A 25,185-nucleotide genomic window follows, 5' to 3' on the forward strand; every position below is an offset into this window, starting at 1 on the left:
GAACAGCATATCAGCTCCACGCGTCTTGCGGACGCGTTAGACGACCCGGAAGTGCAAGGGAATACCCGGAAGTGACGTGGGGGCTCAACAACTAGAACGTGAAGCATCAGGCTGTTCGCTACGATCCGTTTTATGCAGAAGACTGCGGAAGTGCGAATGCGGCCGCTACCCCTTCGCAAGCACAGTCATGACAGTATATCCCCCCCAACGGAACTCCCCACTGGTTTGGGTTTCCAAGGATATTTACGGTGGAACAATTTCACTAACCGGGGGGCGTTAACATGCCCTACAGGTTCCCAAGTCCGGTCTGCTGGTCCATACCCTTTCCAATGAATGAGGTACTGCAATTTCCCTCGCACTCTCCGGGAGTCCACTATAGCCCCTACTTCATATTCGATCTCACTGTCAATTTCAATAGGAGCTGGGAGGGTTGGTAATTCAGTACCAGGTACAACAGGTTTCAACAGTGAGACGTGGAATACCGGATGTACTTTCATCGTTTCTGGGAGTTTCAATCTCAAAGCTACTGGGTTGATAATTTAAGTGACCACATAAGGCCCTATGTATCGTGGAGTGAATTTATTGGCCCCTTTGATTGAGATGTGGCGTGTGGATAACCAGACTTTGTCTCCCACCACATATTCAGGACTTGACCGATGATGCGCATCTGCACTCTCTTTATACGCTGCTTTGGCCTTTTCAATGTTTACTACAGCGGATTTATGTACTTCCTGTATTTGTGTGATGAACTCTTTAGCAGCAGGGACGGGGGCGGTAGGGGTAACATGTGTAGGTAAGAAGCGTGGATGGAACCCATAGGAGGTAAAAAACGGAGAGAACTTGGTGGAGGAGTGTACACTGTTATTAATGGCGAACTCAGCTGCCCATAAGTGACTATCCCAGTCTGCGGGGTTTTGTAACAACTGGCACCTCAAGTACTGTTCCAAACACTGGTTCATTCTCTCTGTTTGCCCGTCAGTTTGTGGGTGGTACCCTGAAGAACACCTCATGTCTATGTGTAATAGCTTACCCAACCCTTTCCAGAATTTTGATATGAACTGAGGCCCTCGGTCCGAAATCAAGACAGTGGGCAATCCATGTAACCGTACCACATGTTGTACAACTAACCTTGCTAGTTCCTGGGACGTGGGGAGTTTAGTTAGAGGAGTGAAATGCGTTAACTTGGTCAACATATCCACTACCACCCATATGACTGTATGCCCTTTTGCTGTTCTAGGAAGCTCTACTATAAAATCCATAGAAAGTGTGTGCCAGGGACTAGGAGGGGTTGGCATGGGTCGAAGAAGGCCGGCTGGGGATTGATGCAAGCTCTTGCCTTGTGCACACACGTGACGCCGCTGGACGTACATCTGCACATCGGACGCCAAGGAGGGCCACCAAAAGTACCGACGTACCAAATCAAGGGTTTTGTTATAACCAGGATGCCCCGCAAGGACATGCGTGTGACACCAATTCAAGGCTTGTTCTTGTAATTCAGCAGTAGGGACTGCAAGCCTTCCTTGAATGTATAACATGCCTTAAAGTCTTGTCCCTTGATATTTCTGTTCCCATTCCTTTAACTCTTCTAAATCCTGTGTTTTTCTTATTTTCTGCTCATATTCCTCCTCTAGCGTAAGGGCACCCACAATTCTATCTGCAGTGATGATAGGAGGCGGGTCAAGGGTTGGTTCGTACGCATCAAACCCCAATCGCGACAAAGCATCTGCTTTCCCGTGCTTTCTCCCAGGCTGATACTGGATGACAAAATCATATTCGCTAAAGAAGGAAGTCCACCGCAAATGTCTTGTGGACAATGCGCGTGCAGATTTGAGAAAGAGTAAATTCCTATGGTCTGTGAGGACGGTGACTTTATGAAGGGTTCCTAACAGATATTGTCTCCATTCTTCAAAAGCTCGTTTAATGGCTAGGAGCTCCCTATCCCCTACGGAGTATTTCTGCTCTGCAGCAGATAGTTTGTGAGAAAAGAAAGCAACAGGGTGTAAATAACCAGTGGACACATCTCTTTGGGACAAAATTCCTCCGATAGCAGTCTGAGAAGCATCTGTTTCTACCAAAAAAGGACGAGAAGGGTCTGGGTGTCTCAAAATGGGAGCTTCAGTAAAGGCCCGTTTCAAGATGTCAAAGGCGGCCTCCGCCGCAGGGGACCAGTGGAACTCAACGTTTTTTTTTTTTTGGTAGTTTGGTGATAGGGGATGCCAATTCAGAAAACTTGTCGATGAATCGCCTGTAGAAATTGGCAAACCCCAAAAAGGCTTGAACATCCTTAATCGTTTTGGGAGACGGCCATTGTGTTATTGCCTCTACTTTCTGGGGGTCCATACTGACTCCTGTAGGAGTTAAGATGAAGCCCAAAAAGGCTACCTTGGATGTATGGAATTCACATTTATCCAGTTTCACAAACAAATGATTGTCTCGGAGTTTTTGTAACACCGACTGTACATGACCTACATGTTCCTCCACTGAAGAGGAATACACCAGTATATCGTCAATGTATGCAACTACGTAGATGTCCAACATGTCTCTCAATACCTCATTAATGAAGTATTGGAACGCTGCTGGGGCGTTGCAAAGTCCGAAGGGCATAACTAGATATTCATACAGCCCAAACTTAGTGCGGAATGCTGTCTTCCATTCATCTCCTTGTTGGACTCGCACTAAGTGGTATGCCCCTCGTAAGTCCAACTTTGTGAAAATCTTGGCATTCTTCACCTGATCTAATAATGATGGAATCAACGGTAAAGGATACCTATTTTTAATGGCGTTGTTGTTTAAACTGCGGTAGTCAATACAGCATCTGAGGCCTCCCTCTCGTTTGGGGATAAAAAAAAGAGGAGAGGAGGCAGGGGACCGGGAAGGACGAATAAAGCCTATGCGAAGCATCTCATCTAAATAGTCTCGCAAATAAAGGTTCTCCTTTTCAGTTAGCGCATAAATGCGACTACAAGGTATCTGAGCCCCTGGGATTAAATCTATTCGGCAATCGTAGGGCCGATGTGGTGGAAGTGCTGTAGCCTTTTGCTTGTCGAACACGTCTTTCCAGTTTGCATAACATGGAGGAAGTTCAGGTTCAGCTGTTATGCCAGAGTTTGACAATGGGGCAGCGAGCTTAGGCGGCTTCGAGCAATGCGTACTGCAAAACTGGGATGCAAATGAAATAGTCCTCTGACTCCAATCAATGGTGGGGTTATGTTGTGTTAGCCAGGAGACCCCTAACACAACAGGGAATTGAGGAGATTTGATTAAATCAAAAGTAAGTGTTTCCAAGTGTATCTCGTTTATGCACATTCTTAACGGAATGGTGGCGTGTGTGATTGGACCTGATTTAATAGCACTCCCATCTATGGTTTGGACTTCTTCTATAACTGGTTTGGCTTTACAAGGAATACTATTCTTAGATACCCACTGAATATCCATAAAATTTCCGGTAGCACCGGAATCAACCATAACGCGGACCTTAACATGGTGACCTCCCCACTCCAACCAAGCATCAACATGGAAATGGGAGATCATGGTGCATGAATATTCTACAACTGAGGGTTGGGAGACTATTAAACCGGAACCGCCTGAAATTCTTGTCCCCTTAGATCCCAGGCTCTCTAGTTTCCCTGTTCCTTTGTCTTCTTGGGTTTAACTACACAATCTCTCATAAAATGTCCTTATTTGCCGCAGTAGAGACATAATTTCTGGTCACGGCGACGTTGTCTTTCCTCATTACTGAGAGGACCTCTCAAACTCCCTATCTGCACTGGTTCCACCTCTGTAGCAGACTTCTCGGTCTCAGTACGTTTCTCTCTATAGGTCAGGAGACGTGCCTCGGTGCGCCCCTTCTCCTTCTTACGTTCATGCAAACGGTGATCCAACTTCACGGTTAAATCCATCAAGGCTTTACACTCTTGAGGGGGTTCCACCACCTGAGACAACACATCTTTTAACTCGTCTTTAAGTCCCCTGTAAAACAGGGCACTCCTTTTTTCTTCGGGCCAACCCGCTTCCACTACCAGGCGGTTAAATTCTGCAATATACACAATCAACTCCTTAGAGCCTTGCTTCAAATTCAACAGTTCGGAATCTACAGACTGTATAAAGGAATGTCTGTCGAACATCTTTTTTAATTCCTCTTTAAATAGATTGTAATTATATAAAAGAGGATCGTTCCGTTCTACCAAAGGAATAGACCAGGTAGCTGCGACTCCTCCCAGGTAAGATAATACAAAAGCCACCTTAGCCTGTTCAGAGGGGAAACAAGCAGCCTTGCACATAAAGTGCAGTTGACATTGATTTATAAAGGCCGCAAAACGGGCAGGATCTCCTGTGAATCTTTCTGGAGGAGCTAGTGGTATAGTGGGAGGAGTGGTCACCTGAATCACTGGATTGCTCACTACAGCCTGGGGGGAGAAGGAGGACGGGAGACCTCCCTCAGCTCCTTTTGGTGACTCTTTTGCCACATTTCTTTGCAACGTATCTACTCTGAGGGAAAGGGCTTGCGTTTCTTTTTGTAAATTGCCTATCATATGAGCTAAATCCCCTAGGGTGATCTTGTTCCCCTCCATCCTGACCAGGCAGAGACTCCACGTGGGCTTCACGTTCTGTCAGGCTCACCTGAGGTCTCTGCGGGGCCAGGAAGCAGGAAACAGAAGACTATTCCCCATGTCCCTCCACCACTAGTCCGCCCAAGCAGGTCAAAGCAGAATAAGTGGATGGGGGGAAGAGGGGAGATAAGGGAAAGAGAAACAAGGCAGGGTCAGCGTACATCCAGCACCTCGAGAGCCCACTGAGATCCGATTGAAGTCCTGCAAACAAAAGGTCACTTTAGCAGACAGACAGTTTAACAGGCAGACTAAAAAATAACTCAACAAGTGTCCCAGGTTCTACCTGTGATTCTCCCCTCTTCCTCGGATATCCGAACATAGGGTGATAACAACTTAAATGACCAGTGTGGTGCTCCTATATATAAAAGAACAATAAGGTAAGTATACACACCCTATGAACACACCCTATGAACAGTAAAAAATTGTATAGAATGTGTCTCGACACTTCTTACCCTTATGAAGCAAGCGTTGGCAGAGACTGACACGTGAAAGGACTAAACTCCAATGGTTGTTAAAAGCACAACCAGTAACGTCCACTCATATACTCTAATGTAGGTTGTTCATGCACAACCAGTAACGTCCACTCATATACTCTAATGTAGGTTGTTCATGCCACAACCATATGGGACTCTAACATCTATTTGAGACTTCTAGTCAGAATAAGTAACATAGTAGAGAAGAATATCTGGTCAACAACAAGTATAACTAATACCGCAATTCCTCATGGTACACAGCGAAAATAGGAGGGAGGTGCAGTGCAGCAGCTATAAGGAGAGGCAGATGACCCAACGCCTAACAACAAGCCCCTTGTGCCCACCACGGGAGTTTTGGGAATCAATGAAGGGTAACGGGTTAGCGATATGAGCTCCAATTAAAATGAAGAGCCTCAACCCTTCTACTGCGCGCCAGCGCGTTACCGCTGTAGTGAAACTGCAGTTCCAGCGAAGGACCGGATCGGGGTGATTCTAAGGACTCCGGTTTGTTAACTCCCCTCAATGCTCCATAACCGGCAGAACAGGATATCAGCTCCACGCGTCTTGCGGACTCGTTAGACGACCCGGAAGTGCAAGGGAATACCCGGAAGTGACGTGGGGGCTCAACAACTAGAACGCGAAGCATCAGGCTGTCCGCTACGATCCGTTTTATGCAGAAGACTGCGGAAGTGCGAATGCGGCCGCTACCCCTTCGCAAGCACAGTCATCACAACAACAACCCCAGTCTCCCACCCTGAAACAGTAGTCCAACGCAGTAGAAAAACTGCTGAAAGGGCAAATGAACAACTTGGAGATCACTAGGTCACTCACCAGACTGCTTCGGCGAGGGTGTGCCCGTCGGGGCATGTAGGAAAGTGAGGGAGGACTGTGGGTCTCAGGCACATCACACGCTGAAGGCTGGTGTTGAAGAAGGCTGTCTGAAACAGGAATGCTGGCAAGTGGCGGTGTGCTAGAGCACCACAAATTGAAACGCTGGAGGTGAGACAGGGCAGGGCGTTGCTGACAGGCGTGGGGCAGTTGGAGCTCACGGAGGCACACACCTCTAGCTTGGCAAGCGAGGACAATGCCGTGCAGAAGGCGTGGAGGACCCTCATCGCCAGTGTGGTGTGGGCCACAAAATAGGATTGTGGGGTCCCCATGCATTGCAGCCTAAAGACAGGGGAACACAAAGAACAAACACACTTGCCAGAAGACCATGAGCGGTTTCCGCCCGTTTATTATATAGTCTCTGGCCACACCTGGCCAAAGGATGTACATGTTGCATTTCCAGGGTAAACTATTACTGCGGTGAGGTGCTATGCGTCCATTAGATCAGGGGCCCCTTGGAAGGTGCGGTCCTGGGCAAGGGCACACTTTGTACATGCCTTAAAATGCCTCTGTAAAATCTACATTCCATGATAAATGTTGAATTGAAACGGGAAAACGAAATAAACATGACGATTATGTTTTACCCCGCCAGCGAGGAGACCCGGTTTTAATTAAAATATCAGAAACCTGGGGCGGGTTTACACAAAGTTTCCCCCCCATGAGGTGTCAATAAATACAACAGACATAAAATTGGATTTTTGGCCAAGTGGCTCGAATGTGTCATCTACCCAGGACTTTAAGTGGGCCCAGTCTTGCCGGTTCTGAGCACCAGCAGTTCCAAAAAGCAGGTGCTGAAAATTGGTCTCTATCAGGCTCTCCATTTTTGCTCTCACCCTCTGAATGAGAAAAAAAATCTTCACCTCCACTGCCTTTGATGTAACTTCAAAGAGACTGGTTATAGTTCTTTCACAGTCTCGTCATTTCAGAACTGATGCATTTTTAATTTTCTATACAACAAAGCTGTTGTTGTTGCTTATTTATCTTATGCAAATAACAACCATTGGCAAAGCCAATAATCATGGCTTGTTGACAGTCAGGCACGCAACACCCATAGGGCTCAGAGGGCTTCAGCTGAGTCACTATATAGAGTATCATATGAAATAAATATTTGCTTTAAGCATTTTAAGATTTGGTACATTTATGCTCTGATGATGCGTTATGAATATATTGTGTGGTTGTATTTGAGTGGTTTGACTGTGCCAAAGAGGACATTTGTTTTTTGACTTATAATTATATAGAGTTTGCCAGTGAAGCGCTACTTTTGTTTTATCTTTTCTTTGAACAGTATTGTTTTATCTGAATGAGAAAGTGCACCAATTCTGGAGGTACTGCAATGCCCGATTGATGGGTGGATTGGAAAACAAAATGTGTACCACAGCTCTGTGTTCACGGATGTGATCTTTTTACCATACTGCTTACATTTTGTAAGAATATAGGCACTGGACATTGAAATGGGTCCCTTCCCGGCCCTGTAGTCATGTCCCTAACTTTTCAGGCAAGAGCAAGAGCACTTTCTGAATAGTGAGTGTAAAAGTGTAAAGGAAACTATGTTGTTCCTGCTTCCATTTCACACACTTAAATTAATCTTGCATTCCCTATGAGAGTTTACCTTTTTCAGGATGTTGTTACGTTTTTTTAGGCAGCATATTGCTCTTGTCTAGTGCGCAATTTAAATTGAGCCTCATCCAGGTGTTTATAGCGGGCGCAATTGGGTTATAGCTGAAGGCAGTGCAAGTTTCTCTCAGTGGGGCAGTATGGTCTTCAGTGGGGGAGAGAATGTGGCACTATGGTCAGAGCTGCCGAATTTGGAACTGGGGACCTAGGTTCAGCCTTCATGACCAGTCCCCCAGACCACTCCTGAGGGAGCACCTTCCCATGATAGACCTTAGAAGGACCGCTAGACCGTAGAAGCCTGGTGCCGTATTACACATTATCACTGTTTGCGCCCGGCGCACCCTACTAAAGGTGATAATGCACCCCATTATGGTGTATGCCCTGCCCCCAGGGCAGCCACGAACTTGCACTGCCCCAAGGGCAGCGCATTCGTGTGATAACACGGAGCAGCTGCTCCGTGTTTTCACTGCACTGTCAAAGGGGTTTAGAGATCAGAAATAAAAATGGAGCCAATCTCAGAATATTGGAGTGAGGGGAGTACGGATTTTGAGGTCAGAATGTAGTCGATACGAGACATGGTATAATGTACATTTGAAAAAAAAGTTAACTCTTGTTTGTCAGGATTACAGGTTTTCCAAGCATCAAACAGTGGACGAGTGGCAATAACAGTTTGAAATGCTTTATGAGATTTGTCAGGCTTGAATTTACAATCTGATTTCCTATTGGAAAAGGGGTCCAGCCAATTGTTGAAATATCAAGCAACAATAATATTGGAATTAGTGATTGAGGATAGTTTTATTTTAATAGTATGCCACAAATCTGGGTCAAATTTGACCAGTCCATAATTAATAAAAAAGGTGACCTGCTTATTATGGAGCATGGCATTGAGTATTACCCATCGTCCACTCGTATCGTTTTCAGTAGATAAAATGTGTATTTTCAAAGATTTATGACAGAGAATGGCAACACCACCCCTACGATTAACAGCTGGAGAAAAAACAACCTGACCCACCCAGTGACGTTTGAGTTTAAGTGATTCAACATCATTACAGTGGGTTTCTTGCAAAAAAGCAATCTGACAATTAAGTTTCGATAGATGAGAAAATACCTTTTAATGCTTGACGGGGTGACCCAGACCATGAACGTTCCACAAAACAAGTTTAAACATGCTGATGTTTAGGAAATAAGGATACAGGTACAATGATGACAAACTGCAGGGGTAACAATGGAAATGAAAACAGACAACACTCATCAAAATTCAGGTAACATGAGGGAGATAATAAGCACATAAGGAAGTAACACAAATATACACTCATGTAGGTATGGGTAGGAGACAAGAGGTAGAAAAGAAAAGGGGGAGAAGGAGGGAAAAAACAGAGATAGAAAGGACAGAAAATGAATAAAAGAGATAGAGAGAAGAGACAGATCATGGAGATAACGCCAGTTCTGACACTAGAGAAAACAACATAAGTCGGGCATGTCCACACTCAAAGGCAAGAACAGCAACGGAGAAAAAAGAAATTAAGAGAGGTAGAAAATAAAGATATTTAGGCCATGTAAATCATCGTTGAAAAGTAGAGAGAGGATAACACGGGAAAAAAAAGGTAACAATCTAACAGTTTATTGACATTGAGTATTTGTGTCCATAGGTGACTCACTTTTGGATTACAGGAATAGCCTTAGTTTAGATGGGTCTTCAAATGAGCAAGAGACTTCATTATGGGTAATTTTGCACAGAAAAGAATGTAGAATGACATAACGGATGTTCATGTATCTCAGTTGTGGGCGAAGAGCTAGAAATTGTTTACGCCTAGCATTAGTAGCGTTGGAGAGGTCTTGTGAGATGTAAATATTGTGTCCAGATGAGACAACACCGCGTTTTTCTCTAGCAACTTTTAATTCGTGCATTAGGTCAGTAAATTCTAAAAAGTACATTATAATACCACGAGGTTTGCTAGAGTGAAGCTGAAGGCATCCAAGACGGTGGGCTTGCTGGATATTGAGAGGAGTGGAAGATTGGAGATTAAGAAGATCATACAAGAATATCTTCAAACAAGAAAGAAGATCAGAACCTTCAATGTTTTCGGGTACGATTTTCGAGATCTTCGGTATGTAATTTCAGTTTATGAATTTCCTGTTCCAGCAATGGTACATTGGTGGCCACATCCTGTAGATTACTTATACGTTGTTCCATCTCAAACATTTTACCTTCCATGTTGATCCAACGGTCTTCAATCAACTGTAGTTTTTCATTGGTGGCATTCATGAATGATTTTAATGTACGCAATTCATCTAAAATTCAAGACTGGATTAGAGGATGACCAAACCAAAGATCGAGGGTCATTTTTGACTCTTTTCGGTTTGGTGCCAGAAAAAGATATTTTCATAAGATTAAGAGGATCGCTTGCCATCTTAACAATATGAACTTGTTGATGAGGATACCTTTTAATAGAAGAGAGCCTGCCCATACAATAAGTGAGCAATGGTAGAGAGTTGTAAACAGGTGCAAACACAGTCGTTGGTAGATACCACAATCAAATCCCCGATAATAGGACTATAAAATCATAGCAGGCACACAGAATAGTAAAGATACCCACAGTTTAGCAAATATGTAAGAGAAGCGGGATGTGAAATATCTTTTAAAGTAACACCTCACAGCTAGTGAAACCAGATAATAATGCCATTATGACATATAAACAGAGAGTTTATACATATTTTAGTGTAAATGATAAGGTCATTAGGCAGCATTGGAGACGACTCATTTGAAAAAGACCAAAGTATTAAATGGCATCCAGGATATTTGAAGAAAGATAATGTGAGAGGCGCGCTAACAAAATGGCACCATTATCCATAAATACTCAGGATATCTCAGTCAACAATGTATGCAAATGAACAAAATGAAGAATGGGGACAGCAGCACCCCTTGCTTTCCTCATAAAATGTTTTGTTCCATCTGGCAAAGAGGTATTCAAGAACATTATTGAGAAGGACTCATAATATTCATGCTGGTAATATGAATTGAGGTAATCCTTGGAGAAGTCAACCTGCCAGCAATGAATAAGGATATCCAAATCTGTATGTATCTACTATTCCTCTGGAGCTTCCCATATATTTGCTTCAATTAAATGAGAAGAGAGCTCAACCAAGCGAAGAATGCCGCATTAGGAATCGTAGGAAGGGCGTTCGGGACCGCCGCGTAGACAAAATGGCGGTTGTTGGTACCTGTGGAGTGGCGTCGGCTCGGAAATAGACAGGAGAAAAGGCAAGTTGAGGCTCATAGTTGGGTCACATATGTGCCTCGCACAGCGGAAGGTCAGTCCAGCCTGGAGAGCTTGAAACGAGCTCTAAACGCGGCCAAAAATCACTTCATTAGCTCCGTGAATGAACGGAGCTTAGTAGACTGCCGCCATCTTGCTTAAGCGCGTAAGCCACACCCCCAAATATTCATATTAAACCTTAAATAATTGTGTGTATCCATTGGTTGAATTAAAGAACATAATAAGCTGTAACTGGTCAGTGAAATGCTAAACAAATACAAAAAATTGGGATGTTTTGCGCATTCTGACCACACATCTGACTCCGCCCACTGGTCCAATTCTCAGGTTATTCTACCCCTCTGAATCTCAGCCCATAGTTCCCCTACTTCCCCCCTCCCCCCCACCTTTGACCACTGTCCCGGACACACACACACAGGACACACACAAAAACACACAGTTCTTGAGCTGCTGTCGGCTGGCTGGTCTGGTGTATTATAGGAGCTGCACCCAAGTATTTAACAAGTCTTTAAAAACCCATTTACTTAATAACGAGGTTTTTTTTTTACCCCTTTCTAGATCCCCTGCATTTCTATTCTGCCTAGTCCTTAAAGCTGATAATTCCTTTTTGTTGCGACAGTGTGAGAATGCATTTCCTGAAAATTAACCTTTGGCTTTGCTTTTTTTGCAGTTTTATGCATCTTGAACTTCACCCGAAGTTGATAGTGAGGCACTTTTGCATGAGCACCAGTTACATTATAAAAGGACACATTGCTGGAAGTATTAGACCCCCCTCTCCTCCCTTCGAAATTTGGCTCCAGTTGTGCTCATGTTGTCCGTAGAATGTTACTTGTATTATAATTCTGGATGCAATGACAGAAGCAGCAAATTCCATTCTGGCGGCACACTAAGGTATGTAGAGATTTTTTGCGTACTTTTAAGCCACGCCCTAATTACATAGACCACGCCCCTTTGAGACCACCACCCCACACATACACACAGTTTTTTATCCCTCTTAAAGTCCTGCATCTATACGGACCGACCCCGATGGTACTCCGTCTCAACTCTTGTCTCCTCGCCTTACAGCACTTCAGGTCCCATGCCTGGCGCTCTACACAGGGCGGGATCTGTGGCAGGAGGGGCCGGGCTTGAAGTCCGCGGCTCCGTCCTGTCAGCGATCCCTCCTCCCCGTTGGGATTCCAGTCCAGGTTTCCTCCCGAGTGCCCCGGTGAAGAGGCTCCTGACTGTACTGCCGTCCCTGCCTCTGGAGTCTGGACTCGGTGAGCAGCGGCCCCGTTTGGTTCTGGATTTCGCCCCTGCGCTTCAGGTGAGGTTCTCTTCTCTGCTCTCCCGGTAATTCATTCTCTCGAGCCTCCCAGCGCGGCGTGCTTCTCACGCGCTGCGTCCCCGTGTGCTGAACGTGCAGTGGGGCTCACGTGCGGCTCCTCGTCAGGAGAGGTGCCCACTCTGGTGGCCCCGGTGACTCTCCACCTAGAAAAGGCTAATTAGGTCTTTGGATTTTTAAATATTGGGTCGTTATGAATTTTCCTTTGACAGTGAGCAGACTGGATGAGTGTTTTGGAGAGGTGCCATAGAAAAACGGTCTCTTGTTTTTTAATCTCGCGCATGAGATTAGGTTCGATTCACCAAATGAGGGTGTGTATAAAGAGACTATCCTCAACATCCATTTGCTATCAACATTTTTAAATTCTCATAGTGGTTGATTTGATGATGAAAAATTGGGTTTTCCTTCTCCAGCCCACTGACTTCCGTTGAAGTCAGGATAGTGGATGAGCGAAGGATGCAAAACGTTACAGTCGTTGCAGAGCGCGTTTGGTTCATATTCGTAGCTGGAGTGTTCCCCTCAAATAGGATGAGCTAGCCTGTGTGCCTCACAGTGTTCTTTGCAGTCCCCCGTGTGTTGTGCTCCATCATGCCATGCTTCTGGTTTCTATATTTCCAAGTACCGTAGTCTTGTCTTAGACCCTCTCCGGCAACTCCAGTTTCAGCCATTTACCCCCGAACCGAGGCAAAGCCTGTAGGCGTGTCCGCTGTTTCCCATTTTGAAGCTACTTGGATTAAAATGGCAAATTCAACCAGAGCTAGTTTAAGCATTATTTTGCCAACTAGACTGATAAAGCTCAATGATGTTCATTAATCACAGACACGATTTCGCTACATTTGCCCAGAGGTGAATGCATACCATCAAACATTATCCACCACACTAGAACTTTCTGGTTTGTAGGGACATTTGGGTTTTATCCTCCTCCCAAGGAATAATGATGACACAACCTTAGGTTCTGCAGAAATTCGTATGTACAGCGTTTTTTTATAGGAATACTTGTGTAAGCACAACACATTTTGTAAACAATAGGTGTCCGGACTGTCTGTTCGCCCCTTGCCAGTTCATTCTTAATGATATTCTCTTTTCTTGCTCAACAGACACATATAAAAATAAAAAGCCTGGCTCCCAAACCACCTAGCTGATGTTATTGAAGCAGCAGAAACCCTGTATTTTCCAAAGTCTTCTAATTTGCCCAGTGTTCTTTTATCCCGCCACGACAACAAGAGCCAAACACAGCCTTCGTTCCCTTCAGCGCCCCTCCAAGCTCCTTCCCAAAATGTAGGTTTGTGTACCCACCCAACCTCTACCCATTTGGCGGCATGTCTCGACTCCAAACTCTCCTACCAACCGCGTAACTCCACTGACTGACCCCCTTGACAGGAAACTTTAAACGTGCAGTACTCCTTTTCATCCAATCAGATCTCACTGCATCTGGATACTGTCACTCTGAGCACACCAAGGCTTTTTTCGCTTTTTAGGCCCAAAGGCAGATCTGTTTTCTAGGCACTACGCTGCCACGCCACAGCAGTGTCAGTGAAGGTCTCTCTTTACTACTACTCAGACGCATCTTACAGCAACGAGCAACATGCAGAGCACATGTATATTCGAAAAAACCTACTCCGTTCTCCTCACTTGAAGACGTATTTGAGACTGCTGTAGCTTGATGATTTGGTGAGTTAGGAAGACAGAGAATCACCCTGTAAAGTACCATAGAAAATATACTGTCAATAGTCTATCCACACTGCCCTAGATATTCTGAATTGATCTATTTGTTTTAAAATGAACCCCCCCATATATGCGATTCTTTAGTGCCATGTATATATTCCTATTTTCGATTTTGTGGCCTTATGTTCTTACCCGTTAGTTGGCACATTTGTTTTGTTTTTAATCATTACATTCCTAGACAAGATTAGGGCTTTTTGCTGTGTGTGTTTCGGCTGAGCTGCTTCACCTACTTCTTAAAAGGTCACATTTCTTGAACCAGATTGGTAGAAAAATGCTGAAGGTAATTGCAGTCAAACGTCTCCATGCTTGGGTAGATATGCATTAGTGCACCTGCCTCAGGGTAGTGGATTTTTCCAAGGTTACTCAAACGTGCAAGGCTTGGATAGTTCTTCTAAATCCGTTTTCTTGTGGACTGCAACATGCATGTACATGGCATATGTACAGCAATAGCATGTGTCTGTGAGCATATGGCACCTTGTATATTGTGCGATTGCTGTGTGATGCACCTGAAAGTACATCCTTTCAGGAGAAGGTTGGGGTGCTTTCAGTGCAGCTCTTCAAGAAGAATGAAAAACACCCACCACCTCCCCCACCCCGACAGAACCCTGATTTTTCTTGTGACCTTAACATTAGTGTGGTGCTGGTGCCAGAAAATCCAGGAGATCAAACTGACTGCTGCATCCTCATAATTTCCCACTCATCTGACGGGCATGTGCCATTGACAAACCAATCTCAACTCATTAGTTGAGAGAGTAGCATGAATACCATTCCCGCACTATCCCCTCTTGGAGGATGGCAGCGGGGGGAGTGCCACTTCCTATACCATACACCACTCACATAGGGGTGAATCTATTCTCACAGCTTACTCTTTCACTTATTAGCAGGTAAGTATGGCAAGTTTTACTTCCATACTGTACCCCATTCTGCAGTGTGTGCCTCTCCCAAACCATTGGGTGCTCGCAACGGGCCCAGTGCTACTTCTTCACAGCCCACCACTGAAGATTAGGTTGCGTGCCACTCAAGATGCAGTAAATAGCCCCTTTCACACTAAGCCCACTCAAGATGCAGTAAATAGCCCCTTTCACACCAAGCCCACTCAAGATGCAGGAAAGAGCCCCTTTCACACTAAGCCCACTCAAGATTCAGGAAAGAGCCCCTTCCACACTAAGCCCACTCAAGATTCAGGAAAGAGCCCCTTCCACACTAACCTCCTTCCAGGAACGCGAGAGAGGCTCAGACGTCATTATATGAAAGTAGAATACATTGAAGATGCTGGGTGCTGATGACACACCTCCAGTTTTTGCCTTCTCACTGCCCTAGAGGAATTTTGAGAGTTTTTAGATCTTGTGCATCCGTGATGAATAGGGTAGCTAAGGGGATCCAGGCTTGGGATTGTCAAGGTCAGGTCTATTATGCCATGTTTACAATTTGGATGACTGGCATCGCGTTGCCTTGCCCTTTTATTGGTAGGGGGCCCTCCTGGGTGAATGGGGCACTATGCTAATCGGCGAACAAGCAGTGCTATAAAGTGACTGTGGTTAAAATGCAGATCTAGTAAGTGGTGTTACTAGGGCATGGCAGTGGCCTCATCTCACCCTGGCAGTGCTTTCCTTTGCTGGATATAAGATCAGATATTTCATCTATGAGCTGATGGCAGTGCAATCTGATTTTATCGTAATCCTTCCTCTTACGGCAAGGTCTGTATCTATGTTGAAACCACAGTGGATGGATAGACACCAAGGGAGAAAAGAAGAGAAAGAGCGAATGTAGTAGACAAGCTTGTCTCTCTAGCCTGGTAAAACCCTCTAATAGGTTTGTCAGGGGTATCACAGACTGTGGAGCTTACATGTAGCACATGGCATTGTTTCCAAATATCAAGTGCCTAGCACAATTGAATCAAATTAACCACTTTCTTGATCAAGTGATAATTTGGTATGGGCCAGAACATGCCTCTCCGATTTAGATTTTAGGATTTTGCTTTCTCAGTAGCAAATTAAACCTGAAAAACATTCTCCTCCACATCTCATCCCACTGCCGCCTCCCCTCCACCTAAATTCCTCCTGGTTAATTCATATTATTCATGGGCCGCTTCGTGTTTCTATGTAAATCAGTCCAATACATCTCTAGTGAAAGCACTCTAATCATTTCGGGTCAAGTTCGTTCTATATAAAACTATAAAAAAATATATAGAAATCCCTCAGAATTGCAAAAGTTTGGGAAGGAGTGAGATGGTTTTTCTCAGCTTGAAAAGCTGTTCCAAGACATCATCCGATGTAAGCCTTAAACAAGCTAGCACATTTCCCATGTATAGAACGCTAGTCTGGGACAAGGACTTTCATATTTTACTGGATTTTTTTTTTATTTTTTATTCTGTTGTGATATACACCCCTTCCCCCGGACCACATGAAAAAGTTTGTGGAACAAGCACATCTGAAAATGCCATTATAATTACAGGATGGCTCCTGGTTCTCCCCTGTCTGTAATGCATCCTTTAATCCGCCCCCTCTCCCAGGATCCCAAGCAGTGTGTACTTCTATTGTATGCTAGTGTTTGTCTAAGTGAATTCTTTTGTGGTTAATCTGTTAAGTCTGCACCGTTTATACGCCTGAAGATCAGTTAATTAATGCCCTGTTTTCTGCTTAGACAATGGTGTCAAATTGGCTTCACTCAGATGGAAAGTTATCTTTTAACTTGTCTTGCCTGGAAAGGTGATCCCGTATCTTTGCTGTCAGATTGTAGTTTCTCTATTCATTAACTACATCCCAGGTTAACTAGTCTTTATTTGAATGCGTTTTGTAGGGGGAACTAAGCACTGAAGTATTTTTGTGCACTGTACAGTTTAACAAAAAATTTGAAGGAATTCAAAAGCATGCAAGAAATCTTGAATTAAGGCTTTTCATCAGAAATGAGATTCACAGAACTGATGCTTTTTTATATAGTACATTTTTTGTACAGTGCTCGTGCAGAACCAAGATTGACTCAACGTGCTTTTCAAGAGCTGTGAATACTTGGGGAGATGGGATGTAATTAAACTTACTGACAGATATGTTATGTGGACAACACATAGGTACGAGATTGTACTGGAGTGGCATTTTTCTCTTTTCTTTTATTCATTGCATTTTAATAGTGGTTTTAAAATCTTGTATAATTGCCTTCTGTAGCGCTTTGGGAGCTGACTAAAGCTGCTATGATAAGTGCTGGATGCAACTGTATAAAATCCTCAGGTGCTCTAATGTAATTGAGCCCAGGAAGCGCGAATGAGCCAGTCTTAAAACTCTTGAATTTGTGGGCAGTATATGTGTAAGAATTGTTATTTTATTTGGCAATTGCTGACTGTAAGTGATATTGTTATGGAGAGTTGAAAATTTGTGTTTGTATTTATTCGGGTAGACCTTACACTTTGGGCCACATGAAAGGTGGTGTATTTCCTAGTAGGCATCTAAAGGAGGGCAGCTTATTATTCCCCCATATTAGATGCAGTGACAAACCTCAAAATAGCGACATTTGGCCCCACTTTTTTTTCCTGAAAATGCTTGCCAGAGGAAAGATCTGACAGAAGACCTCTTCACTTGAGGAAAAAAATCCACACTATGCAAAGTTTCTTTTGGGAACATCCCGAGAATATGGAATGCTTTCCCATCCACATTAAAAAGGCCACCTCCTTCCAAAGCTTCCCTTCCCTCCTCCAGGACCTGCTACTTGAGAAACACTTGTCCCCGCCTGATCGAAGTCCGCCCTCCATCTGAACCATATGTTCTTGTAGATACCTACTATGTTGTGTCCAGTTAGTGAATTATTCACCTTCACACCTGACTCTTCGTGAAGCATGACATCCTTGAACAACCCGCCCAACCCCACTTCTAGGTGCTAAAACTTCTCACTAGTAGTCGCTTTCCAGGACTTTTCCTGAGAATCATGCCGTATGCAGTGTTATTTTACCTTCTTTTTCTAGGTTTTGTGGAGCTTTTGTACCTGTACTCTGATTATTTGCAACACATGTCTTCATGCCTTATTTGCCCTATTTGTATGACTAATATTGCGTACAGAAATCACTGATTCTATTCTGTTTACATGTGTTTTTTTTTGTCTTGATAGTTGTACTTCTACCCTGATTTTTGCAACCCATGCTACATTCTAGGTTCTCCTGCAAATATCTATTTATTAGTGCATGTTTGCTGCACAGGTACCTAATTGTTATAGATTTGTACGGTAAAACCCCACCGATGCATGCACCTCTACCCACATTACATATTGTGCTGATTTCTTATATGTTTCTATGACAAGCGCTATAGTGTAAATAATGTTTTGCTTTGTTTTTTCTTCATTACCAAGCATGATTGACTTCTGTCTGTTGTTTTCAAATCCAAAGGAAAAAGTGCTGGCTGGAGTCTTGTGTTATTCAAAATAACAAATGCAATTTAAAAATAAAAAGGCCGGCCTCCCTGCTCTGCTTGCTGCGATATGTGGCTCGGTTATAGTTTGTTTCCATTGCTGCATTTGGTTCTCATAGCGGCTGTGCTCGGTCATCCGAGCTGTTTGTTTACTTTGGCTTGGTGTGCCATTAGTTGGAGTTGGCTGTTGTGGTGCAGAGGCCGGTAATAGTTTTTGAGGCAGGTATGCCTTGCAGCCCGTAAACACGCATTCTTTTTCTCCCACGTATTTGTGTCCACATGTTCTGTGGAGAGCAGTTGGAACTCTGTGGGCTGAGCTGGTTTGAATTTGCCGCCATAGGCACGGTAACATTTGGCGCCCGTTTTAGCTGCAGAGCACAGGAGCTACATTTGACATCTGTGGAGGGGAAATGGGCGAGGGGACCCAGCATCCTTTGACGGTTGGGGCCCCGTCTTCAACTAGTGAATGACTACACGTCGCGTTGAGTATTTTTTTTTTGTACTTCCTGACTGGAATGTTCAATTTAGTTATTGAGGTAACTTCCAGTTGTGTAATCCCCCTGTGTATCAGGGTAGAATGGCCATGTGTACGGCAGCCACTTTCGGCTCTGGAAGCTTATTTTCGAAATATTTTTGCGCACCTTAGTGAAGCCAGGTTTGGTGGCAGGATGTGGAAATGAAGGAACACATTATATTATGCGACAAGAAAACGAAAGCCATGTGGCCTAATGTAGTACATACTGACTGTGGCAGTATTATTTCACCGTTTTGTCATTTTAGCACATTGTATAGACTGAGCAAAAGTATGGCTTTAAAAGGAGTTTAATACCTGAATACAACAATCCTCTACTGCAAGATGACCAGTTCAGACATACAAAATAGTCCGCCACTGCACTATACCATGTGCCACACTATTTGTTGAGTTAGAATTTTTTTGGTGTCTAAATCTGGATATTATGCTGGAGATTATCAGTTATGTGGTAAGGTGCTAACTCCATAATCGTGTAAATAATGCTGTGGCATCAGAATCGCACAGCTCAGTCACACTGAGTTCAACTTTATATTAGCAAAATAATTTTTTGGGGGGCAGTTTTATATAGCACAAATTCTACCCGAAGGTATCCGAGCGCTTTACATGAGCACCAGTCGCGTTACAGACGGACACATTCATTATGTTAGGCATAGGGAGATTAAGTGATTTGCCCAGAATCACAGGGCGTTCAGCGTCTCTGCTGAGACGCAAACCCGGTTCCCCAGCTTTGAGGTCACCCGCTCAAGCCATTAGGCCACATCTATTAAATTTCATTTTGCAATTCAAAACATTGGAATGAGTTATGTTTTAAATTTGCACTTATGGTAGTGGAAAATCTGCCAGGATAGCCGCCTTTCAATGTTGTATATTTAGGGTTAAGAGTGGAAAGGGAAACACATCCAGGTGTATGGAAAATGCAAAATGCATGGAACAACCCAAAGTAAAATCTTTGAGTGCTCAAAAATGTTTTGCCTGGCCATTGCCAACTTGGAAGCTCATTGGAAAAGGTAAAGTGGCAACTGTGTTTCTAGGGTGGGGATTGGTAGAGTACATAGCCAAATGTCATAAGCTGTGGGAAAAGTATTTCCCTTGTGGAGAAAAGATGAATTGACTTTTTCACCTCACAAACTTGACAATGACTATCTTCCTTTCCCTCATTTCCATGATCGGCCAGAAATCTGTCGCACCTATATGTGATTACATTGGCTCTGCGCACTATTCCAATAAATAATAATTGATGAGAGGATGGCTTGGCTGCAATTTTTTATTGTATGCTTTTATTTAAGCATACAACGCAATAAAGTCTGCTTTTCCAAGCACATAAATAAAACCCTCATACTTGAGCGAATGAGTTTAATGGGTAATGTGTAATTTAAAGGTGAAAATGGCGAATTTCTATTTTTGCCCATGCTGTAATACAGAAGATTGACTTATCTTTCTTAGGTCTCTTGAACAGGCAACTTCTGGACCATACTAATTTTCTTGTGTGTCCTTCCCCTCGACCATAGCTTCAGTATCATTGTTTTGACTGGGTGACTTTTTTTACTTTCGGCACTCCAAGAAAGTGCATGTGTTTTCTTGCTCTCCTGCTTGTGTGTGCCCCCCCCCATTCCCTCCCACAGACTCCCTGTTGCTCCCCTCTCCCAGCTCGTCCATTGCTTTCACCAATTTATTTTATTTAATTTTAATCTATTGCTCTTCCATTTCACCCTCTACCCCCCTCCCCTTCCCACCATCACCACGGTAAGTTCTTCCTCACCCACTCCTCACTTGCTCCCCAGCACCTGTCTAGGCCGTTTGGGATAAAGGTGGGGTTTTTCTGATCTTGTTGTGTTTGCTGGCTGCTGCATGACCTTTACGTTTTTACAAAGCACTTCGTGCATCTCTATTATTATTTTTGTATTTTCGTTTATTGGTCCAGGTGCCATCCGCCAATATGAAACGGGTAAAGAAAAAAATACTCAGAGGCACTCGGACATATGCATGCAAAAACGTCACCTTAAAGTTTAAAAGCAAAAACGTCACCTTGCTGGGGTGCCATCGCATAACGCGTGCACATGTAGATTCGTCTCAGTGCTTTTTCATTTTTTTCCCCTTCAATACAATGAAACTGTTCTTTTCGTCGCTGCGGCACAGCATCAGCAAAAAGCATTGGTGAAGCGAATAGGTTGAAACTGCGAGACCTACTGGTTTTTACCAATGCCTGTTTGTTTTCTTGACTGTTGAACGATCGTGGTTTTAATTTTCCGGGGGTATTAACCAGAAAGAACACATTATTGAGTCCTCACCTTGATCAGCTGCTTGTCAATAGGCCTCCCAGTGTCGGATAATCCGTGGATGTTTCCACAGGCCCGTCAGTATCTTCTGAAGAGCCTGTTGAGATGCATTGACTTTTATTTATAAAGCACGTGCTTATTTCCTGGATGCATCATGTGCGACTGACTAGCCCAGTCCCATGGATACTTCAGAGGCAGTGCTAGCTTGTAGGCCTGTCTCCGTTCTGCGCCCCAACGACTCCTGTGCGGGGTGGCCCATTTCTGAATGCAGGGGGACAGACCCCTGAGTACTAAATAACAATGCGTCAGCATCTGGTATTCATTGCTTGAAGGACGTGCCTGCCCGCCTCTCCCCCAGCCAGCCCCTTCCATTGAGCAGATCGTGTTTCCCCTGCAGGGAGCTGTCTGTTCAGATCATCGGTTAACAAGCCCCCCTGGGAGGAAGGCGGCTTTCATGCGTTTAATCAAGGCCGGCCTTTCTGAGGCGGAACAGGGCTCTGCAGAAGTTGAGTAGACACCTCCTCACACAAGCTTTCAATCACGGCGCTCCCGCCAAAAGACGGGTTGCTAGCCGATGGGTTTGTGCAAGGAAAACACGAGCCATCGACTTTCAGATAGTTTTTGTTTTTAGTGTGACATTTTAAATAAATATGCATATGATAAATGTGTTAACTTATTTTAGTGAGGCCATATATAATATTGTATCTTGGTGCTTAATTAAATGAATATGTTATTGAATACTAGTTCTGTGATGCTTGTATTGCAACATTTATATTGTGCATATTGTGCTTACTACCCGTATGTGGGGCGCTGGAGTTCTTGCCTAGATTGGTGGCACGCTACAAAGAGTAGGGTGTGTGATGGGAAGTGTGCTGTCGCTGTGTGTGTTTTTTTTTGGGGGGAATCTTTTTTTTATTAAATAAAAAAAACATAGAGACACACAAACAAAAATGCGATACGATACAATAATCAGTTAGAACAAATGAAACAGTGTAGTCATGGTTAGAATCACAGTGGGCCAATGGTACAGTTACATGGTCCGTAGAGCAGTCAGTGACCAAAAATATCAGACATTCAGGTCCTCGAGTCTCGTGGAGGGGGGATTCAGGGAAGGGAGCACAGAGCAGGCCCCTGCTTTCATTCCATGGACCCCATATCTTCGTCCATTTGCTCGGGCAGCCCCAACTTTCAAAAATCACTCTCCCCGCTTGCATACCCCAGTCCGTATCAGACACCCATTCCGCATAGCTCAGTGGAGTCCCACCTCTCCATGTTCGGGCAATATTTCTTTTCACAACCATACAGCCTAAGGCGACCCACAATCTCTCCGCCTGGGACAAATCAGTGGCTTCCCAGATATTTAAAAGACAAAGTCGAGGGGAGCCATCAATGGACACCTTATTTATCCCGGACATTTCTTCTATGATTCTTCCCCAATACTCCTTAAGAACTGGACATTCCACTGATGGATATAGGCACCCGTATGTCCGCAAGCCAGAAGCCCCAACTTAACTAGCAATGTACTAGTATAGTAAACACGATGGATAAACTTGAGTTGAATGAGTCTGAAGCATGAGCGGATGGCCACCTCGCGAGGGGAGGCAAGGGCTTCCCGCCAATCATCATTGTCAATGTCCCCTATGTCTGTCACCCATTTCGTGCGAGTTTTGTCCTGGCAGTCAGGTAAGTTGTTCTGTATTTTGCGGTAGGTTAACGAGATAGCCGTTTCTTGGAGATAGTCGTCCAATAATCTGTCCTCTAGAGGTTTGGAGGCCAGTAGGTCCGTTCCTCAGGGGATTACTCTACAAAAAGCATTGCGGGACTGAAGATAGCAAAGCGTCTCCCCTTCCTGCAGCCGGTAGTCTCTCTGCAAGTCCGTGAATGTAGTCACCTCACCCGCGTTCCACATATCCCCAACCCTGGATAGGCCAATCAAGTCCCATTTATCGAACCCAGGCTGTTTAGACAACATTCCTAGGCGACACGAATCAAGCAGTGGAGTGGCTTGTGTAATCTTATCTTTCCAGCCGAGACCAGTCGTTGCCCTAGTCCACAATGCCACCGTCAGGGGCGGCCTTAGGCATGTGCAAGCTGTGCACGTGCACAGGGCCACCAAACCCCAGGGGCCACCACGAGGAATCGGATCCAATACATATTCGTGGCGGCCCCTGGCAGGGATTTGGCGCATGAACGACTGAGGCGTGCTAAATCCAATGTGATGCACGCTGAATGGTTGTTCTTATACTCTTTTCCTTTCTAACCCAGTCTCGTCTTTGTGTGGGGTCGGCCTTGTTTCGGGCTCTTCTGGTAGGTCTTGTGCTTGTTTAGAACTTTTTTTCCAGGAGAATCGAGCTTGTTTTAATAGTCCAGATCTGGCACCTCCGGAGGTTCGCATGCGCGCGCATGCGCAGTGCCCGCGAGTCCTGCAGCGAAGGGGTTACAGAAGCACCACGCATCACTGGCGGCAGGAGGGGTGGCAGCACCCGTGCCCGGCGTGCAGCGAGCAGCACCGAGACCGGCCGAGGCCATGCACCGGCGCGCCTAGAGACCCTGGGCAAGAAAGGCCGCCTTGCAGAGGATAGCATGCCAGTGTGCAACCTTTGGTGCCAGCTGCGAGGTGAGCAGCCCGAGGGTCAGGGCATGGGGAGGGGGAGTGAGGAGGTCAGCGTGTGCCACTGCAGAGTGAACCCGAGGGAAGGTGAGCCATTGGACGAGGGTGTGGGGAGCCCTGGGGAGGAGGGCAGATCAGGCGTAGGAATGTATCCCAGCCCGTGGGGGTGAGGAGCCGGGGGCGTGGGGAAGGTTGGGTGAGGATGTTATTGTAGATGGTGTGTGCTTTGGGTCTGGGTGGAGGTAAGCCATGTGAGGTGGCGAGCTGGAGGTATTCTGGTGGTCATGGGAAGGGAGGGCATGATGAATCGTGAGAGAGAGCCTCTCTCTCACGATTCATCTCTGAGAGGGCGCGGGTCGGAGAGGTGGTCACCGTGCGCCAGGGGTAGGGAGTGGTACAGATCGGCGCTGTATGTTGAGGGAAGAGTGAGTCAGGAGTGCAGGGGCGGTGTTTACTTGTGGCTGAGGGGAGGCATGGTGACTTTTGGAGGTGTAACTTGGGAGGCACGGTCGTATTGGGGGGAAGAGGAGAGCAGGGTACGAGGTGTTAGACGTAATGTTAAGGATTCATTAAAATGATTACAATTACAATCATGAAAACAGAGTATGAAGCTGATACTTGTGATCTAATGAGTGGATCTGCCTGCACAAATCTTTTAAAACATCGAGTGTTCGAATGTACTTGGCATTTGGTTATGTCTGTTTATATGGTGTTGAGGCAGACCTGAAATGCAAGCACCTATGGATGGACGCCTGGAATAGAATGGCAGTGCCTACCCATGTTAACTCAATCTAATGACCTTTTGCAGAGACCTTGGTAGGAGACTGGCTTCTTGATCATTTCTTTAATTACATTCCAGTGCTTGTCATGTGACTAGCAGAGAAAACTAGTTTAACTAGTCCTCAGTTTGCAATTGGTGAAGCAGCCTTCTCTGTCCATACTAGGGGCATAGTTACCATTGGTTCAGCAAGTACAGTGGTACTGAGACCCAAAACCCTCAGGGGCCCATTGAACCCTGATAATTGCTATATTTTACTTCCTGAGCAGCAGCCAAAGGGGCCATTTTCCTTGCTTATGCCATGGCCCATGGGGTCGTTGGTACGCTGTGCTAGTAATTCGTACGTCTGCTTGAAAGTTATCTCCTGACTGGATGTTCCTTGCACATAAATTTTGCTTCAGTGAACCTCTAGTGCCTTTTCATAGCCTTAGGACTCACTGTAATTAATCCTTGTTTTTTTTTTTTTTTTTTGTGGTTTTTTTTTTTTTTTTTTGGTGTTTTTTTTTTTTAAAACCTTTATTACAGAATGCAAAAGATATACAAAGATGGGCCTACAACCTTCAGGCCGGCCGCTAGCAAACAGTGAGAGCATAAAATACAGTCATTAAACACAAGCGGCAAGTGATAAAGGTCCCAGAAATCGAGGGTAGCGTTGGCGGCCACACCGGCCGGACCCCCCAAATGACGG

The 25,185-nt window shown here is 44.8% G+C and overlaps 1 protein-coding gene across 3 annotated transcripts in view; it reads left to right on the forward strand.

Annotated features, from left to right (window-relative positions):
* Positions 1–5,779: 5,779 nt before the first annotated feature.
* Positions 5,780–25,185, forward strand: part of RGS3 (regulator of G protein signaling 3) — an 834,919-nt gene continuing 815,513 nt past the window's right edge. Inside the window, exon 1 of one of the 3 annotated variants that reach the window (XM_085609985.1) lies at positions 5,780–6,082. In XM_085609985.1, the coding sequence (XP_085466111.1) occupies positions 6,033–6,082 (50 nt within the window). In that variant the 5' untranslated portion in view covers positions 5,780–6,032. Of the gene's footprint in view, positions 6,083–11,855; positions 12,167–25,185 lie in introns of those variants that run through there. The other 2 variants (XM_085609988.1, XM_085609990.1) reach the window with 2 other exon arrangements.

Source organism: Triturus cristatus, chromosome 1_2 (genome assembly GCF_964204655.1).
Source record: "Triturus cristatus chromosome 1_2, aTriCri1.1, whole genome shotgun sequence".
Lineage (NCBI taxonomy): Eukaryota > Metazoa > Chordata > Amphibia > Caudata > Salamandridae > Triturus > Triturus cristatus.